Source organism: Phalacrocorax carbo, chromosome 8, assembly GCF_963921805.1.
Source record: "Phalacrocorax carbo chromosome 8, bPhaCar2.1, whole genome shotgun sequence".
Classification (NCBI taxonomy): Eukaryota; Metazoa; Chordata; class Aves; order Suliformes; family Phalacrocoracidae; genus Phalacrocorax; species Phalacrocorax carbo.
Window position 1 is genome coordinate 9,074,931 of NC_087520.1, and position 20,383 is coordinate 9,095,313.

General features: G+C 42.3%; 1 protein-coding gene across 2 annotated transcripts in view; it reads left to right on the forward strand.

Annotated features, from left to right (window-relative positions):
* Nucleotides 1-20,383, forward strand: part of SGCD (sarcoglycan delta) — a 225,819-nt gene that overhangs the window by 173,445 nt on the left and 31,991 nt on the right. For both annotated transcript variants that reach the window (XM_064458539.1, XM_064458540.1), the window contains exon 6: nucleotides 10,045-10,117. In XM_064458539.1, the coding sequence (XP_064314609.1) occupies nucleotides 10,045-10,117 (73 nt within the window). The remainder of the gene's footprint in view (nucleotides 1-10,044; nucleotides 10,118-20,383) is intronic.

The window sequence follows — 20,383 nt, forward strand, 5'->3', positions numbered from 1 at the left end:
TTAATTCCAAGGCACATTTCCAGCATTTTATTTATAAGCTGTATATTAAGGGCTTTAAAGGTTTTAGCGGAGGAACACCAATGACAAAAGCAGCATAAGCCAAGGTTATAGTCAGTGAGATCACTGCATGATCATCTTGTAGAAAGCTCTTGTAAATGGGAGGGTTTGGGTTGGGGTTTTCTGTTCTTGGGGGCAGAGGGAGAAACCTGCTCTGTATTTGCAGAATACAAAGTGCTGGGTTTCATTACCCATGGAAGGGTTATAAAAGTATTTCCAGTGTCCTTCACTTTGGACAAAAGGAGAACACAATTTAATACGAATGTGGTAAACTAATATGTCTGTGTAAGCTGGCTCAGCTGGTTCTAAAGCTTAACATCTACAAACATTTTCAGGGAGCGTTGTTTTAGCTTGATCTGGGAGGAACCCTGCAGAACTGTGGCTGCAATGGTTAAAGGCCTCTGCTCACATTTCCTCAATATTACAATTTTAGTAGCTTCTTGGCATGTCCTGTCTACCTTATGTTTGCTGCAATATTTACAGCAGAGTAATTTTAATGAGTGCAAGGGTAGTTATATTTCATGAAAGTAATCCACAAAGCTCGTGGATTTGACTGGTACCATTTCAGAGGGTGGTGTAAGCTAGAAATTTAACAACTTCCAGGAATTACACCCATTTTTGCTGCATGCACCTTCCTTCAGAAGCAGTTATTTATGGGTCAGGACATGCACAGTTGCCCTTTACAGCAGCCATTATGAGTTCAAAATGGCATTTTGCTGATTTGTTTGTGGCAGAGGGAACAACTTTTGTAGCCAAGTGTTGAAATCAGGCCTGATCCGAAGAGGAAACAGAGCTTTCTGGCCTCACCATTGAGGCTGCTGCAACTTTACAGCTGAGTATAAATACCAAGCTTGAATCTTAGTATTGTGGATTTTGTATGTTTTCCTGAAAAAAAGTGTCCTTAATACAGCCTTGGGTCAGAGGCCTTTCCCAGTTCATCCAGTTGCAAATGAGCTCCTGCTTGCTCAGGCTGCCTCAAGGCGCCTGGAGGTAACAGTTGCTCCAGAGCTCCCTTCTGTGCTCTTGGCAGGAGAAAGGAGCTTGCCACGACTGCGCTGCTCATGCGGCTTGGACAGGCATTTGACCTTTTGCAGGAGATGTATGAACTTCTTTAGGAAGCAGCTACGAATATTCGCTACGCACTCCCTATAGGTAATTAAGCAGTAATGCTAATGCAGTTCTGGAGCAATTGCCAAGCTGTTGAGTAGTCATTGATCCTGTGGAAAGGGGACAGAGAATAAAATTAGCAAAGTAGGGAAATACGCTGGAAAATGAAGACACCAGGTTTTAGCACTGGCACTAAAAAGACTGGAAACAGCCTCCACTGTCCGTAGCATTCAGTCATGGCAACAGAGTTTCATCAAATTTCTTTGCACTCATTGCAGAGTTGTGGTGCTGGAAAAAAATGCATTTAGGAAAATTAAGGAGGAGCAGAGAAAAATAATGTGGTTCCCATCAATGATTAAAGCCACAAGAAAATTCTTTTTTGCTCCCAGTTAGGAATTGCACTATTGTTGTATCAACCTAAAAGTCAGGCGTGAAGAAGTGATTTAACCTGTAATCAGCAGTGACAAGGAATTAAAAAGCTATGTAGAAAGAAATTATTTGGTTGAATTGGGTGGGGGGTTTTTCCCCAGAGGCCGGGGTGGGATTTCAGGATTCTTTCTTCCGAATAAAGGGTTTTTTCCCATTGTATAAATGAAGAAATTAAAATTAAAAGACCTTGAGCAAACATACAGTTCTTGAATGAATAATTCTGATTGCTTTGCTGCCTTGAGGGCAATAGCATAGACACTGTTGTCCATTCCTTTTAACTCCGACTTCAAATAACATTGTCCTCCTTCTTCAAAATCTGCTCACCCAGATTGTAAACTTGTCTTTCATTGGAGGGAACAATGTGTGTCAGGAGGGAGACATACTGAGAACATTTCTGTTGTTATATAACAAAATAATACAGCTATATATTATAAGATACATAATACATAAAACACATATATATATATATATTAGTAGAAAACTATACTGAGGAGTTTTCCTTGTGTTTGCTTCAAAGTACCTTCCAGGCAAAAAGGATAGCATTTTTGTAAAGTGTTTAGGCTTCTAGTCCAGGCTGAAATGTGTGTTCAGATTGCGTTACATTAATCCTGTTTAAGGAAAAAGAGGAATCATCCACCGTCAGATTAATATTGATTAAATGTCACAAGGATTATGAAAGAAACATACTGTACACTTACCAACACTGAAATCAAGTTTAAAAATGTGGCAGATTTGTATTTTATTTCCTAAGTGTCCTCCACAGCCTTCCAACCTGATCTCTTTGAAGCTTGCATAATATTCTCCTTGAAAATTTCCACTGTGTATTCCTACTTCAGGTGGTCTCCTGAGTTTCTTTGCAACTTTGCACAAGAATGCCAAGAAGAGCTTCAAAGGAATTCAGTGATGACATTGCTATTGTTCAGCTGCAGAAAAAGTATTGAAGGACCCCAAAACTAGTCAAGAAGGAAATATCTAGAGGTCAGCATAAGTCGTAGCAACCTTTCTTTGTACGTCTTTTCTCAGTTTGGATGCAAGCCCTTCTTTTCTGTTATTCCCTTTATATTTCTCAAACGTTCAACCACTGAAGCTAGGCTCTTGAAGATCAACCTGCATCTACAGACACATACACCACTAATGACCAACATGCTCATCTTAGAGCTTGCAGCTCATCTTATTGTTTGTAAGTTTTCTAGCTTAAAACCAGGCTCCATTTATTTCTTGGGACTATGAGTCAGATAAGTGCTCCTCCTCTACCCAGCAGAGCTGGCGGTGCTGGACTCACAGGGAGTTCCCTTCTGGCCTAACTCAGCCACAGCCCAGTGCCTAAGGGTTGACTCACTCCCCATGTGCATACAGTGCCAAGACCAACATCTAAAAGATTCTGAATAAACTACATTACATTTTTATTATACACACCTTTGTTGATGCTGCACATGGTTTCATTACATAGATTGCCCTTAAAAGAACAACTCCCCAACACTCTGATAATGGAGGTAGGCAGACAGACAGACCTTTGCAATGAACTATTTTTATAGTATCCTAGAAAGAAACATGAATGAAGCTTTATGGCTTTTGTTCAGTGCACTGGCTTAACCTAGCCATGCTATTATCATTGGGCCCTGAAATGGAGCTCTTATTGATTTCAGATTTGATGAGATTCAAGGGGAGCAACAGCAATTACTATATTCATCCATTTAAAAACATAAATTAAGGATGAATAAAGCTTTTAAAGCTAGGAATTAAAAGAAGGGGGCACAAATCATTTATACCTATATTGCATTAGGTTTACTTCCTGGACATCGGTTTGCTCAGACACCTTTCTGAGACTGTCACATATTACCTTGATGAGACCTACAGAGGAAAGAACCTCGTCAGATGGGTGTTTTCATGAACAAATTGCTGAATGTGTCCTGATCAATGATAGTGGGAACAGAGGTAGTTTATGGAGATCTCCAGCATGCTACACATTGCCTCTTTAGCTAGTAAAAAATCATGGCTAATCCTTCTCCTTCTCCCCTCATTTGCACAGTGCTACATTAAGACAGAGCACTAAAGAGAAGATACGCTTAAGCCAGCTTAATCACCAAGTCCATCACAGGGCTCTGAGACCCCAATTTCATTATAGAGCAGTGATATGCAACACTAAAGTTGTACTGTAGGTCTTGAATTATTACTAAAACAATACACAGAGTGGGAAAGAAATGTGATGTCTAGAAAGAAAAGAAAAAGGAAAGTGGGGAATAGCTGACCAGGTGCATCTGCACCTGAGCGGAAACCTGATTTCTCTCCTTCACGTTCCATTCACCCCCAAGTGCTGTTCAGCTGATTGCCACCTACCCTCAACAGCAGGAGCATGAATCATTAGTCTAAAAATACCTCTCATCACACTGCATTTGAGCTCCTCTCTCCCTTCCAGCAGTAGAAGCCTAGAGCAAGTTTTGTGCAGAGGGAGCGATACGATCAGTATTGTGCCACGGTAGCTGGAGCCCAGTTCTGGCCGGGCCCTTGCCTTTGCACCAGGGAAGGTGCCAGGACAGTGTCATGCAGCTCAGGCACTTTTGCAGCACACAGGGAAAGCAAGAGACAGCTTGGAAAGCTGAACTGTTGATGCCCACTTGCCTCTGGTTGGATTTGTTGCCAGTTAAGAAGCATGTTCTAGCTGATATTTGCTCCCACTTGGGGCATTTGTAACTCCTCTCTCCCCTGGTTGCTGGCAACCAGCCAGTATTGAGCTCACACCAGAGCCTGTGCCTTGGTCGGCTGTTAGTTATCTCCTGGTCTTTTCTCACAAAGCTCATGACGTTGATCAACCAACTCCCCATTTGGATGAAGAGGGCTGATGCTTCAAAAGGCACTCTTCAACAGGAGGCTAGCAGACCAACATGCACATACAGAACATGATGCTTCTGCTTTGTTTCAATGCAAAACTGAGATAAACAAATGCCTTGTTTTATGCTATGTCTTGGGTTCGTGTCGTAGAGCAAGATGATTGCCAAAAGCCCAGCCCGCTGGCTCATTTTGTTGCTTCCACGTTGGAAATAGTGAGGACAGATTGCTGTGCCAGGCACATGCTCTGCAGCAAGAAAGGACAGTGTCTTCCTGAGCAAGAGCTGCAGCTGTTCAGAAGATGCAACAGACCAGTGGCAATGGAGGCTCGTGTGGCAGGTGCAGAATGGGAAGAGGGAGGTGAGAGGAGCAGCTCAAAAGCTGGAGGTGTTGCTCCAGCAACTCACTTGCAGTGGTCCAAACCGCAACCGGGCTTGTGTCCTGGATGTGTCAGTAGGCTTCTAAGAAACCGCTAGTGCCAGAGAAGATGCAAACTCTTATTTGGCAGACCTGTTCTCATGCAGTCTTTATTCTGAGTCTCAAATGAAAGAAGAGAAAGAAATGAAAAAAAATCCCTAAACCCTGAAATTGAACTATAAATGTTCCCTCGCCATAGGACTTTTGATTTTTGTTCTTGCATAAAGTGAACGCACATAGGGGTCTTTGACATTTGTGCCCTCACACCTCATGCACTAGAAGGGGGAAAAAAAAACCCACTCTCTGAGTGAATCTTTATGGTGATTCAAAACACTTTAGGTAGATCCTGTCATATGCTTTATAAGTTCCTGACTGATTGTGTGGAATTAAGTTATTGGGCAGAGAACCAGCTAATGGAAACACATTGATGAAATAATTTTTGAGGGACATTAAATGGAACTTAAAATAAAGCTGAAATGGCTTTATGGATTTTTCAGTCAAACTGTTTATGAACATTTATCGGTGGTAAATTACACAATGTCAGAAGAGGGAATAGGTAGGTATGGCTTTTAATAGAAGTTGCTGTGATATAATACTGTGAGAAAGAATAATTTATTGCCATGGGATGTACAGTATCGTATGTTTAAATACAAATTATATGATTGTTTTCTCCTAACTGTCTTTGGCTGGCTCAGGTAAGCTGCCCTTAGCAGCAGCAGAGTGTCTCATAAGTTGAAAAAAATATTTTCAGTACTTTGCAACAAAATAGAAATTTTGTATTATGCATTTTTCATGGTAGATAGCAAATGTTTTAAAAACAGGTGATTCAGGAACCAGAAGCTGTGTTGTACGATGATAAATGTAATATAAATTTGCTTTATACTCCATAAAGAGAGAAGAGGGATATAGTAGCTTTGATTGAGAAGGGAGATTGTAGCAGCTAATTCTTGAACTGTTGGAGCTGTGCATTAATACCAGTTGCCAAAACTCATCATTCCTCAGGTAGAGGACAGTGAAAATAAAACTAGGGGAGTGCAAGACTAGAAGGCACTTTCTGGTCATGCAGATCTTGTCCCCTGGTTTTGAGATGCCACTTTTTATAGTCATAAATTTGTCAAATCTGTTAGATTGTCTGTCCCATCTGACTGAAAAGCTGCTCCCACTTTTATTCCTCTTTTGGCTAGAAAACACTTTTCTTCCCAAGTATATTTGGGACCAGTTTATTGCCTCTTGCTCTCATGCCAACATTGGCCTAGAGCCAGTAGTTCTTTTTCCTTCAAGTCATTTATCCTCCTAATGTATTTATACACGGCATTCATATCCTGCTTTAGCCATCATGCTGCTAAGCTAAAAAGCCAAGTCTTTCCTGTCTTCTTCTGTAGGATAGAGTTTTTATGTTCATGCAGTCATGACAGTATTTCCTCTCTGTTCACTTTCCTCACTGGGGATGAGCTGGGGGCTACATAATAGTTCAAGGATTCACTGATGATTCTTAAAATAATGTGTTTTTTCTTATGTTCCTGTTAGACTTCCCTCTTGCCTTTCAGTTTAATGCCACGTTTGCCTTCCCTTTGGCCCTGTCCTGCTGCCATGAATCATGAGTAGCACTCAGCCTTTATCCGGGGGCGTTTCCATCCTGGGAGCATCCGACACTGAGGAGAAATTTCTACTGCTCTCTGAGCACATGACCTTGGAATTCATATTTTTAAATTTCACACTCTCTTTCTTCTTCCGCTCCCTGAGGTCAAACATTTCCTTCTCCATGACATCCCAGTTCTCATTTGCAGAGCCAGAATAGCCCAATTCAGTGTCGTCAGCACATTTCCCTCAAACTTTCCTTCTTTTTTTTGCCAAAGCCTTTAGTAAAAGCACTAAATGAGGTCACTTCCTCCAGCCTAATGCCTTCACTGTCAACACCATCCAACACTGATGCTACCACAGCCTGGCCAGGGACTTCTATAGTGGCCAAGAGCCAGACTTTGACACAAATGTCCGGTGTAGTTGAATCTGTCCAAGGAAGTTGTTTCCATTGGGAGGCACTGCGGGAGCTGCCGATCCCCCAGGCAGAGACCGAGACTCTTCAGCAGAGAAGAGAGAGGGCTAGTGGGAGTGGGCACATTTGAGGTCTACAAAATTTCTAGTAGCACAAGAAGAAGAGGATGGTTATACCCTGCTTTTCACAGACCAAGGCAGAACGAGCATCCAGTGAAATCATCAGTCAGCAGGTTGAAACCAAAGGAAGAACTTCTCCAGAGTATTTAATTCATCTGTGAGTCCCCTGCTACAGAAATGGAAACACTTAAAATGATAATTAGGTGAGGTGAGGAAAGCTTATTGGTGTCTCTCCAGTGGCTGGATGACACAGCCAGCTCAAGGAATCCCTCAGCTGCTGACAGCCAGAGACAAGAGAGGGATGTCTCAGTCCTGGTCCCTAGGCATCCCCTCGTGGCTGGTGTCACTCAGTGACAGGCACAGGTGGCCCTTTGTGAGATTTGGTGTTCTTAAAACAGAATAATAAGAAATTATATTGTCAGGGAAGGAAGCCTTGTCAAGGCAGGTAGCATTCATCTCTAATTCATATCAAAGGAAAGAAACAGAAGGATTTGGAAATCTCATTGCTGTTCCCAGAGCATACAGGACTCTTCCATGGATCTGGGAATAAAAAAAAGACAGGAAAAGAGGGTTTAAGAACTCTGTGAAGGGAAAGGAAAACAAGGAGATGGAGGAAAGGAGTAGCAGGCTCTTTTGTTTTCAGCCTTCCTGGAATTACTGCATTGGAGTCCTCGCTGGCTTTGTTTCCAAGGTTGCTTCTTGCATTTAATTTAAATAACGAAAGCCGGGAAAACCTCAAGTCATTAGAAATATGCTAAAGTTTCTCCTTATTCTGCAGGCATTTTCGGTTATGTGCAGATTGTTATTTTGGGCTTTGCATAACTTAAGTGGCTGACTTAAAGTGTTGAAAAAATGAATTAAAATTACCAGCATAAAGTCACCATTTAAGCAATGCAGGTGGAAAGGGTACAAGGATATCTATGTGCCTCTCTCCAGCTGCACTTCCTCATCTTCCTCCCCTCAAAAGTCATTGTTTTATTATGCAGATATGTGCAGGCTGGGTCTTTGGTAAGTTTCATTGGAAAGCTAATAGCCAAGGCAATTGTGTGGATAAGCAGAGACTTAAATCATTTGGAAACTGTTGAGAGAGGACAGATCTGATAATAATAACCTTCATGGCTGGCAAGTTACAGCTGCTTTTGACAACTTGTAACGATGAAGGCTTATAGTAAAGTTAAGAGCTAAATATCTGTATTGTGCCATAGGATCAATTTCAATTCCCAAGTATAAAGCTTCAAACTTCAGACTGCTTTTATCATCTTCGAGATTACTTTGTTTTTCTCTAGGTTAAAAAGGAGCTGGTTTTTTTTATAAATGTTAGAATGCTTATTTTCATTCTGAATTTTTTTCTTTAATATAGTGGGACAGCTTAGTTAATTTGTTTGAGTGCAAAGAAAGTGTAGTCTTATTGAAGCCATGGGTGTTTCTCAGTTATAGCAGAAGTTACAGAAGGATATTGTATTAACAAGTTTTGCATCATCTCAAAACATTTTTTATTCTATAGTGGTGACTTCTAGACTGCACATAGGTAACAATTATAATAGCACATGTTGAGGTCTCAAACAGTATATGGAAAAGGTCTCATTAGGATCAGTAGCTTGCACCAAGAGCTTTATCAAAGAAAATATTAAAGAAATAAAAAAATGCCACTGGTGCCATTTGCATGCTGACACTGAAATTGCTGTGATGAATACAGATAATGAATGACTGATTTTTCACAATGTGTCTGAACACAAGACAACAGGTCTAGATTTAGGAATATAGGTCATACTTGCTCACTGGGTAGGTAGCTGTGTGTTAGAGAACATGAACATTAATTTCTAGTGCACTGCTGTGTGTAAGGAAGTTAATACCGTTCCTAGCTATGTTTTAACTGGAAGTTTCAGTGGGAGTGAGAAAGTGACGTTCTGCAGCACAGAGCATCAGTGACAGCACTTGGGGACTCCTGTGCCCCAACAGAGTATTTAAAAGTTGAATCTGTTCAGAAAAAAAGCAATAAGAAGTCCAGAAATTATTCAGAAAGCCATACATTTTCAGAGAATAAAAGAGAACGTTGGGATGGTTGGGTCACTGTCGGTACCTACAGAAGGTGGAGGGTCTGCTCGTGCAGGGCCGATTGGCTGGCACGCAAGGACACAAGAAGATTTAGTGGCTGAAAGCTGAAATGAGACCAATTCAGATTAGATGCACGTATTTAAATTAGAACAGTTAGCATAAAGGCTTGCCAGAGGATGGCGCGGGCTGTCTTTGGCTTAAAACAATGAAACTGGGAGAGCACATCTTTGTAGAGAGTCGCGACATGGCTCGGTCACAGCTACAGACCTGATGCAGGGATGGCTGGGTGAAAGAAATGGTCCAACCTGAGCTTTGTAGGTGGTCACAGAAGAGGATTGCAGTGGCCTGAAACTTAGGAAAGCTGCTCATATTGCCTAGCAGTTTACAGCTCATGATCTAAACCACTCAGCAAAAAGGGATAGTACTGCCTTCCCCACCATCTCCAAGAGAAGGGGGAAATGAGCAGAAGTTAAATGATTTCTGGGTCACAATCAAACTGGTGGCTGGACTGGGACTAGAGCAGAGCCTGCTGCCTGTTTGTACTGCATTTCATCGGTGGACACCTCCCTCCTTTTTCCAAGGCAGGAGCACAGCCTGACTTGAGAGACCTGTGGAGTGATTGGCCCCAAATTTGTTTTTCTCCTTTGAGTATCTCTTAGAGCCCAGCAAAAGAAATAATTTCATGACATGGATCCAGGTTCATTAGTGAGGGATGTAGCTGGATTAGATGCTTGGTTACCATGGGGCTTTCTTTTCCAAATTCCCTGCATCAGTTGGGTCAGCAAACACCCCAGAGTCAGGGCACAAGCAGCTGCTTCTACAGCCAGAAATGCAATTTACAGGCAAATCCCGGTTGTAATCAAGGCAACCAATTCCAGATGATCAAGGTCTGGCATTTCCTGGGGCAGAAGGGATGTGTGCAAGAGAGAAATGGGGTCAGGTGACGGGTTAAATTGCACCTAGATATGATTTGACAATCAGTCCCCTGATAACAGCTTATAATGTTTACAATTTGTCCTCTGTTTTGTTTTGTGATTTCAGGAGCAGAAGGCACAGTGTTCCCTAAATCTATAGAAACTCCCAATGTCAGGGCAGACCCCTTCAAGGAACTAAGGTAAACTTTGGAATATGGTTTAACGGTAACTCAGTGGCGACTTGTTGGAGTTGTGCATACTGCTGGGCATCATTTCTGCTTTTGCATAAGAGCTTTGGGGTTTGCTTTGGAAGGTATCACCAAGGGGATGCCATGGAAGAGAAGGGACCTGCCATGTTTACATGTAATATGACCAAGCTAAAGGCAATCACAGCTCATGAGAGCATAGTTTCTTCTCTGTAGCATGCTCTGCTTACCCTGGGCTCAGGCTTTGAAAAGAAGTAGAGGAATCTTTTCCTGTTCGTGCAGGGAGGTGCTGGAGTCTGTGCTGAATCACAGGGAGTAGCAGCAGGCAAAAAGATAAAGCTCTCCAGCATTATCTGTCTTGCAGAAATGCAAAGCCTCCCTGACCTACACAGGGTCTAGCTGTGCATGCATGTAACTGCTGACACTCGCAGAGATGCCACTTGCTGACAGCAATGTATCGGGAGGGAATAAACAGCACAGCTCCTGAGAACCAGCTTTGCCCTCAAGCTAATGCTGGACATTATATTAATTTTATATTAAAAAAAAATAAGTGTGGCATTACAGGTTAGTTTGGATTACTAGTCTCTGACAAGAGACTAATCGTATGGCCTAATAAATTATTGACTGAATCTCCTGATATCTTCTGGCCAAGAGGGCTGTCAGGGTTTGCCATCAATGCTCTAATTATCCTTCCTTAGAAAAAGAGAGAGAGGAGAAAGGTGAAAAAATCTCCGGAAGGACATTTCATCCTTGGGTCTTGGGTTGCAAACTCTCCTTTCCTGGGGATGAAGCAATCTTCCAACAGCTGAAGTTGTGCAGGAGCGCTGCAGATTTACTGCTAGATGCACCGAGATGGGAGAAGACTTCTCATTAACTCTCTCTGCTCTGATACTGGGGATAGCTATGGCCCAGCTAGATCACTGTGCAACGTGAAGAATATCCTGGCTGCCTTCCCTTGGGTCTCTCGGTATCTTTCACTTTCTCCCTGGAAACACTCTAATTGTTCCCATTTTGCACTCTGGGAATCATATGTCAGACAAGAAGTGCAGTGGTGGCATGATTTGGTTTGTTATGAAAGTTTGTTCTCTTTCTCCGTGCGGTGACTTTAACACTGCTTTGTGGTTTTCCGAATCTTGGTATACTTCCTTTAAAAAAAGAGGAAACGGGGTCTCTGCTCAGCCTGACATACAACTGCCAGGGCAGCTCCAGGGTCTGCTGTGGAGGAAGGGAGCCCCAGGAGGGCAGGGTGCCGTGGTGCAGAGCACACGTACCCTCTGTTTCTCCGGGCAGAGCAAGCGTATGAAGCAGTCAGTGGGTGGGTGGATTTGTAGGTGAGGTTCAGGGGGCAAAGGCTTTCTGGCACAGCCCATGTTTGCTGAAATTTTCAAGGGGGGTAAAAAAAAAGGCAAGATCATAGTTAAAGTATCTAATAGCATCTAAGTAACTTGCAAAACCAGGTCCCATTTTCAGGAGTGCAAAAGAGATCCAAGATTTAGGTCCAAGTTTGTGGTTACTTAGGACTTTTCTAAACATGGGAGGGGAATTTAATCCAAATAAGTGTAGGGTGTCATATTAGAGAGGAGAAATGTGAATTAAAATGGCCTTAATCTGATTGAGTATGCTTCTGTTCCAAAGAGAATTAAGTTAAATGAAATTGAAATTAATTAATGGTAGTGTCCATGTGAGGAGCTGATTCAATATATTTGATCTGCTTTAAATTCAAGTTGTTATTTCACTTTTTTTATGTAGAGACCTGTTAGGTAACTGACTTCCTTTAAAATTAGTGAACTGGGTAAAAAAAGTCCTGTAAAAATCTGGTGGTTCTTTTTCTTTTTCTTTTGTTTGTTTTTTTTTTTTAAGGGAAAATCATGGAATAGGATTTACTTCGGAAAAAAAAGTCCCACAGGGTCCTAAAACATTTGGTGTGCTTCTGAAAATTTCATCTTGGCAAAAATAAATGTTTTTTCCACCACTCTGAGCAGAAAAGAGTCAATGGTAGCACTGTGTAGAGAAAGCAAGGTTTCCCAAGAGCAAATAGTCTATTCTTCCCTGGACCAAGAACCATCCATCTCTCTCTTTACATGTTGGAGCACTGGCTGCTTCTTAGTTAAAAAGGTGCCTTTTGGGTGCAGTACAGAGTTAATAGAGAAAATAATCTTACTCTGGGGGAAAATTTTTGGTACCTTCCTATTTTGATAGCAGAGTGCGTGCATAAGGTGTCCTTTTGGCCTATTTAAAAAGATGCTGCAGTGAAATCAGAGTGAATGAGATGGCAGCCTATGGGTCCCAAGCTGTCATAGACTGCTAGGAAAGCAGCATTGTAAACATGCACTCAGTAGCTGGCTTGACTCTAAAAGGCCTTTTTCTGTAATAAATAGTGCAAAATTTCTTTCCTCCTTAGGCTGAAGTTCTCAGTGTGGGAAAGTGCACATTCAGCTATTGCAGGCTGTCGCCAGGCGCCACCAACCTCCATCATTCATCCTAGACCAAATGGTTAAGATTAGTTACGTGATTTATCCATTTGCTCTTTTCAGTACCATACTGACTCCCACTTTTTCCTTAGGAGACTTCAGAATAAGGTGACAGCGACTGTCACTATCAGAAGGAGAGGAGACCAACTGCTCCTGTCACCACTGGGAGTCAGACCATCTGCATGTCTTCTTTCCCTTCCTCTTCTCCTTAGCAGACAGACTGATTTCCCCTGCAAGATAGGCAGTACGCTATCGTGCTAGTCATCCCTGTTTCTTTCCTTCTTTTCCTCCCATCTCCCAAAGGCCTTCAGTCATGCCCATGTGTCACAAAGACTGACACACTCCAGGCGACAGCACACACGTTCTCAACAGACTTTCTGTCCTCATTTAGCTGACAAATGGTCTTATAATTCATTTTTTAGTAACCAGCTGCTCTACTAGGTGGTCACCGTCCTGGAGAACAGACAAAGTGTGGTCCTCTTTTCTGAGTGCCCTTTTTAAGACACTTTGGTCTGCAATGGTTTAGATGGAGAAGTTCCGGTGGCAATGTGTGCGGAGCTTGTTTGTCACGTGCTAAGCCCATTAGAGAGCCGCAAGGCTGCAAAGACTGGTTTGGTGCTTGTTTGAGACAGGTCTGGGCTTTGCTGCTGAGTCTTCTCAGGAGGTGCTCTCCCGTGTTGCAGAGAGACTCGTGTCCTAAAACCAGAATCCTGTTCAGCCCATTATCAGTTGTGGTAGAAATGCCAGAGCTCATAAATGTCTTGTTTCATGCAGGGTGTTATTAATGGTTCATGTTTTCTGTTTGGGATCTAGAATATTCTTTAATAATGACCTAAGACTAGAAATGGCTGAAAAACTATTTGATATACTTCTGTGAACATTTTAAAGTTTTTACTTATTTAAAGTGATTTTATGCTCTTGAAAGTTTCTGTAATTGTTCACTGGGTTCTGTACTGGTCAAAAACAGTAAAAAGAAAGGCAGACAAATTCAAATTATTTTCAAATTCTTGGAATGTTTAACACTGCCATTCGGTATCATCCCAAAAGAGTTTAGGGGGCTTGGGAGCTTTGTTAGGACATCGAAATATTTGTACTCATCTGCATTGACTCTTTTTAATGCAGATCTTTGCCATACAGTAATGTGATTGCCTTTGTATAAAGGTTGAATTAAAGATTTCCTTTTCTCACTGGATTATTTTAGTAGCACCCAGGTAACTTGGCAAGAGTCTGTCGTGAGAGCCTCTCCGTGACACTGCCAGGAATCACCTGCCTTCCTCTATTTATCTTCTTCCAAAAGGCAAATATACACCAAGGAGGCTAACAAGATCAGCGCTTTCACTGGCACTGACACATCCTCCAAGGCGAAGGATAAGGGCTAGACTAGCCAATGAGTAAGGAAGAAGGAAAATAATTTAGGGTGAGGGGATTAAAAAGTGGGTGATCCAATATAAGAAAAATTATCAGGAGGATGTGGTTAAACTGCTAAGTGCTGGAAGCTGGGAGGGTGTACACTGGATGGAGGCCCTGTGTTAATATCCATCCTGGGCTCCTGGTGGGAGCAGATCCCTGGGCTTGGAATGAGCATGGGTACCTCCCTGATGGCCAGGTCACGCTGGGCAGAGGCACCCGGAGCAAGGAAACGTGGTTGAGGGCATTTCTGTTCCCAGAGTTAAATAAAACAAAATCAGACAGCATGAAATTCACTCCATGAGGGGCAAGCACACACCTGGACTTCATCCACAATTATTGTAGGTTAAAAATGCAGTAAACTGCTCATCCAAGGCCAGGAAACCAAGGAGTGGCTGTTTTTCCTGTAATGCACAAATATAGTTAAGAGAGAATTAATCCCTTGGGCTTGAAGGGGTAATTTTTGACCAAAGTTAATTATGAAGCACTGAAAGTACCGAACGGCAGATGAAATGTACTTGCAGCTTGATTTTATTAGTGCAATTCTACCTTACCATGTACAGTACTGAACTATCCAAATAGTCCAAGTGAGACCTATTGTAACAAAAAGCAATTTAAATACAGTGCTCGGCTAATGTAACAATACTCGTTTTGCAAAACAATAATTCTTATCAAATTAAGGTTTCTCCCAGCTGTTTTTCACAAGGCAGTAGAGACATTTCCAATAAGTACGAACACAAATAATGTTTCTGTCTAAAACCCATTACATTAATAAAGATTAAGAGAACAAAAATTAGAGGAAATGCAAAAAATGAATGGTATGAAAGAGGAAGTAATTGGTGGGAAATGGTAGTCATTTATAAAGACTAGTGTGTGATACTGAAGCACTGTTTCGTTTACAGCAGACACTTGGGGTTTTCTGGGAGGTTTCAGCAAGGGAAAAATGGTCCATGTAGCCTTGTATCTAGCTAATGTTATTTTCCAACTGATTTACCAGAAAGGATGTAATTATTTTCTGTGTTATACCAGTGCAGTCCCAATAATTTTGGTAGTCCTACCAGCTTAAAAGACAACAGACTTTTGCCTTGGGATGAGCTTTACTTTCCCCATTGTAACAAATATAACTATTTGCATATGACACAGGTGGGTTGTATTTATATGACTCTCTCCACTAAAGTCAACACATACCTATTAGCCTACAACTAAAACGAGAGAACAGGTTCCTGGTTTCTAAACTTCAGGCTAATTTAAGTGGCCTCTGATGAGTTTCTTTTGAATGGCAGACGTCCTCATCACACTCGCTTTTCTAATCTAGGAGACCACATCTGATCTAACAATTTTCCTGTGACAGCTAAGGCTTCCTGAAATGCTTGCTCTCAGGTGAGACTTTCTCAGAGCAGAATTCACACTGATTTCACAGCCATGGCCGCTTTGCTTTAGCCTTTCCTCCTGTTGACACCCCTTCAAAGCTGCTGCCTGTTCGTCTGTTATGGAAGACAAGCCACAGCCCTCCCGAATCAAAGGCAGTCTTTCCATAGGCTTCTTGTGGGCAGTGTATTAAGATCTCTTTACAGCATTGGATATAAAGCTTGAAGTTAAGGAGGCAGTTGATTAATGGGGCTTTTCCATCTGTTAAAGTATTTCTATTGCAAAGAAGAGGAGAGGGGGGGTTGCTCTTCCCTTTCCTTACCCAGCAAATCTTCTCTTAATGGTCTTTACCTCTTTCACACCCGGCGCCAGAAAGAGGGGATTTAGCTCTTGGTGTCCTTTCCTTCCCTGTTTTTAGCAGGTGAAGCCTAGATATGGATCAGATGCCAGATGCTCAGGAGGCACACACCTGGGAAATGGCAGAGGCACTGACAGAGCTTTGCTGACTTATCCCAGCTGGATAAATCATGGCCCTGCCCTATTCACAATGATGCTAATAGGATCTGTCCATAGACAGGCAGATCCTCTTCAAAGAGGGCTAATGGACAGTGAAAGTAGGTTTGACAGGAAGGGGCACTTGGCATGAAGGTGTTTCGAACACAGTATATTGCTGAAGTAAAAAATGAGATAAGCTCAAGCTAGGGAAAAAAGAAAAAGCAGCTGGAATTTGTAGTTGAGCAGCCTGCAGTGGGGTGCATGGCTCTTCCCAGATGCGCTCACGTTCCCTGTGCTGCAGGAATGTGTGGGTGCGAGAGCATGCATATTCCACCAGAGCTACCTGGCACTTCATGTGAAAACAGAGGAGTGGGAACAGGGAGGTAAGGAGGCATGTTTCTAAATGAAATTACTCTCAAATGGCATAGCCTGTGGGATAGAGAGCTGTGGAAATACCCCTCTCATTTTGTGGTTGGTGGGACGATACATGAGACTCCTCTCCTTCCGCATATAATTAAGCAGCATAATTGCAATGGGATCAATGGCTCCAGACAGAGGCCAGTTTGTGTTTTCCTGAGCCCTGAATAAAATACAACAGCCTGGTTCATTATTCTCTCTCTGCATTTATTCTGTAGGGATTTCCTAATGCAAACAAAGCCTTTTTTTCTGGGAGATATTAATCATCAATCCTGACTGTTATCTCAGATCGAATATCTTTCTTGTATACAAGATCTGTATCCTGCCTAGGTGTGTTGTGCCCGGGATTGTCATTAGCTTTCAACAGCAGAATGTCGCTTGCTCCATAATCAGAGCATTCATCTAACCTTTGCATGCTGTTCACAAAGGTGTATGAGCCAGACGTCCTCTGGGACTTGAGAGAAACCCTATCGGTGTGACCAATCTGTACAGTCAGACATGTGCATATATCCATTTGAATTTTAAAAATGTGAGCTTTTTCTGCTTTTTTTAACTCTGTGCAGCACTCGGCTCACCTTGAGTAGAAAATAGATGCTAATAAATGTGAGGTCTTAAAAATATGAATTATAGCCATTTCACACTCCATGGCAGACTCACACTGGTGAAATGGCTTAATACTTAATTACAATGCTTGTCCTTCTCTCAAGTGCAGATGACATTCCTCAGATAGATTTTGCAATGACATCTGTGGAAATAAGTTGTGAAACTAATTAGTTATTCTTATAATACAGAATATTGACTATGCACTGATTAAAAGGATGTGGTGGCACATCTAACATGATGTATGCCTAGTAGGTTAGTCTGTTCCCTGAAGTGGTATTTTTTGGAAGGTCTTACAGAAAATGATTATAATAACCTTTAGCCTCTAGAATGCAGGCATTTATAGAAAATGTTGCCTTTCATTTACATTTTTATAATGATTAAGGAGGGGTACCATGTTCCAGAGCAGGATACCTTACTGCTTGTGCCCTGGGAGGAATACCTGGTCTGCAGGCTCTAAGGACCATTTCTGGGGTGTCAGCTGTAACAGGATCTACAGGTTATTGACGAACTGCAGCCATAAGTATCCTAGAAGCAATCATTAGAGAACCACCCAGAGCGAAGGGCAGGCAAACCAGCATTTGTTTCAGTGCAGGATGGGCAACACGTTCACCTTGCAGCAGGGGCTGGCATTGCTGCTGTTATGTAGGCTAGTTGGGAGATGCTGCACCGTGAATCAGTTGGTGTGCTGGTCTGGGATGCGGCATTGGTAACGCTGTCTGAGAGGCTCAGTAACTATTGGTTTATCATAACATTTGTACTTGAGATAGAGCTATTTGTACCAAGGATATTGAACATGAAATAGACAAGTAAATAGAAAGGTGGCAAGGAAAGCACCTTACCCACCTAGCACTGTGATCCCAATCCTTTGCAAATACTGTGATATTTAGGATATAATCGTGTTCAAAATGACTGAATAGCTCAGAAGAGAAGGAGATTTTTCCTTTGAACACTGTTCTTATCTTAAAGAAATGAGAGAAATGTAATCCACTGAGCACGATGCTTGCTTTTAGGTAGAAAAATACATGGTTTTCTTTAATATTTCTCTCTATCCCTTTATAGTCTCTCCAGCTCTGTATCTGGCATGTCTAAAACCCAAAATGAAGAGCGAAGGATCCACAATAAAAATCTTTGCCTTACTAAGCCCTCAGTACCTGCTTTTAAGGAATGACTGTCTCCCCACTGAGACTTTGCGCACGAGCCTGGGAGCCCTCTGGCAAAGAGAGCTCCCCGTGCCTGCAGCTGTGCAGAGCCCAGCATGGGAACCGCAGCTGGGGTTTCAGCTGCTGAAGAGCAGCAGTTAGTGAACCACGTTCCTTAAAACTGAGCATTTAACACGGACTTCTCATTAACCTGGTGCAAAATAGGGAAGGACAGTTGAGATGCTTTCCTGCCCAAGTGGGGAGCTCCTCAGGGTTTTGTTTTCTTCTACTGATGCCGGAGGGTTTGGCTATATCAAGGCAACAATACTTATTATTTAGTGTGAGTGAGGTACTTTGAGCTATACAAGTCCACTGTGATTTAAAAGGACACTTTTACAAATACATTAATTGTACTTCAGACTGTGGTCAGGAATCAATAGCTGTTGCATAACACTATTAAAGAGAGGAGAAAAATGTTTCCATAACTATAATGGGATCCTTTCTTTTGAAAGCAGTATTTTGTACACTTATTAAGACAAATCTTATTCACTCTGCCTACAGAATCTTTATTCTGAATTTATGTTTCATGTGGAATACAATTGCTTTCTCTAGGCCAAACAGGAGTAGCTATGTTGTTTCTTCATGACTTGATTTTATCTCTTTAATGTGCAGTGGCTGCTGCTGTTCTACTCCTCCTGTGTATTTTGCAGTATGGATTTATACCATGGGTTATTGTTGCACCTCTGGCTGTTTTGAATAGTAATAAATTCCAACCAAATAGCGTTGCTGAGTTGACACTAAAGGAATGTTACTCCCTGCTCCCGAATGGTGTTTGGACTCAGCACTGCCTCTCAGTGTGGAGGCAGCACATGGCTAATGAGAATCCTTTCTAAATATGACTCGGCAGTCAAACCTATGTCCCTCTTTGGGGACCCCTGCACAACCCATAGTTGCTCCCTGGTCCCCACATCATCTAGAAAGGTAATAATATATTATTAGTGTGTGAGCATTAGCTGCATGCTGCCATGCGCTTTCTGGGCCCAGCAGCAAGTCAGCTCAGCACCGTTGGACCGGAGGTGGTCCATGGCCCATCCTGCACCCTTTGCACACTCATGTCCTGTGAAGGGAGGAAATGGAAGTGCAGAAGCTACTTGTGCCAGCAATGTGGTTCCTCTTTCTCTTCTCCATCTTAACAAAGTTGAGAGCCTGTGGACGTCGCCACCTCATTTTTAGATTCTGCTGACACTTCTGAAGCTGGCAGTCCCCCCGCTCTGATTCCCAGCTGAGTTGGCATTAGAGTGACTCACTGAAAAAAGCAGCGTTTTTTGAGGCCAAACATGTGAAAGCACCATATTGACGGTGGGGCATTGTTGGTTTGAAAGGTAAAGTGGCAGCCACCATTTCATCCATCAGCAGAGGTGGCTACTATAAATGCATACCTCAGTACATACACACGTCTTTGCTGGCAAGTAAAACAACACTGTGTTTCAGTTCAGCTGCACAGGGACACTTTGTCCTTGGATAGAAGAAGCTAAACTTACAAGCTTGTGTTTCACACAGTGTCGTGTGGCTTCGTGGTCGTGCAGGAGATGAGGAAGCAGAAATGTGATTTCAATCCAGTAATAGCCAAAAAGCAGGTGCATGGCTCTGAGAAAACCTGAAGAAACACCTTAAGAAATACAGCTCAGTTCTCTAGAGAGTAGGAGCAAATCTCCCTGGGTGGGCAGTAGCTGCAGAAGGAGAGGAGCTTTCCCCCAGGTTAGGGTAACACAAACCAGTGTCAGGCTCTTGGGACCCTCCTGGCAGCTGTTTCGCAGCTGAAACTCAGCCGCAGTTCTCTCTTTCTCATGTTGAGTTGACCTCGGTTCGTTAATTATCTCTTGCTTTTTACAATACAAAAGGAAAAAACCACTCTGTCCCTCTTTGCCTGGTTTCATGTCATTAAGGACGGTTGTGGGAAGGCTGGCTGAGGACATGTTATAAAGTGGAATGGGGGAATCAAGCAAGAAGATAAACAAAAAAAGAAAAAAAACCCAACTTTTGTAAAGCAAGGTTGTAAAGCAGAGGGGAAATGGCCTCCTGGTGCGTTTGAGAACAGCTGAGGGGACTGGATAATGAGGGGATGTGCTGCTGTAAGGAGATGTTCCCTGCCAGTGAACTCAGTGAAAATCTGCTTATATTTGATATAATAAGGGCAAAAAGCAAGACACAAAGGGTTTATGCTGCTAGTGCTGAACTGTGTGTGGCAGTGATAAAAATATGTCATGTCCTGTCCACTTCCTTAAGTATTAACATTTTAAAAGACAGAGAAAGAAGTAAAGTAAAATGTCAATTACATTTTTTTATTAGGGATTTGGTGT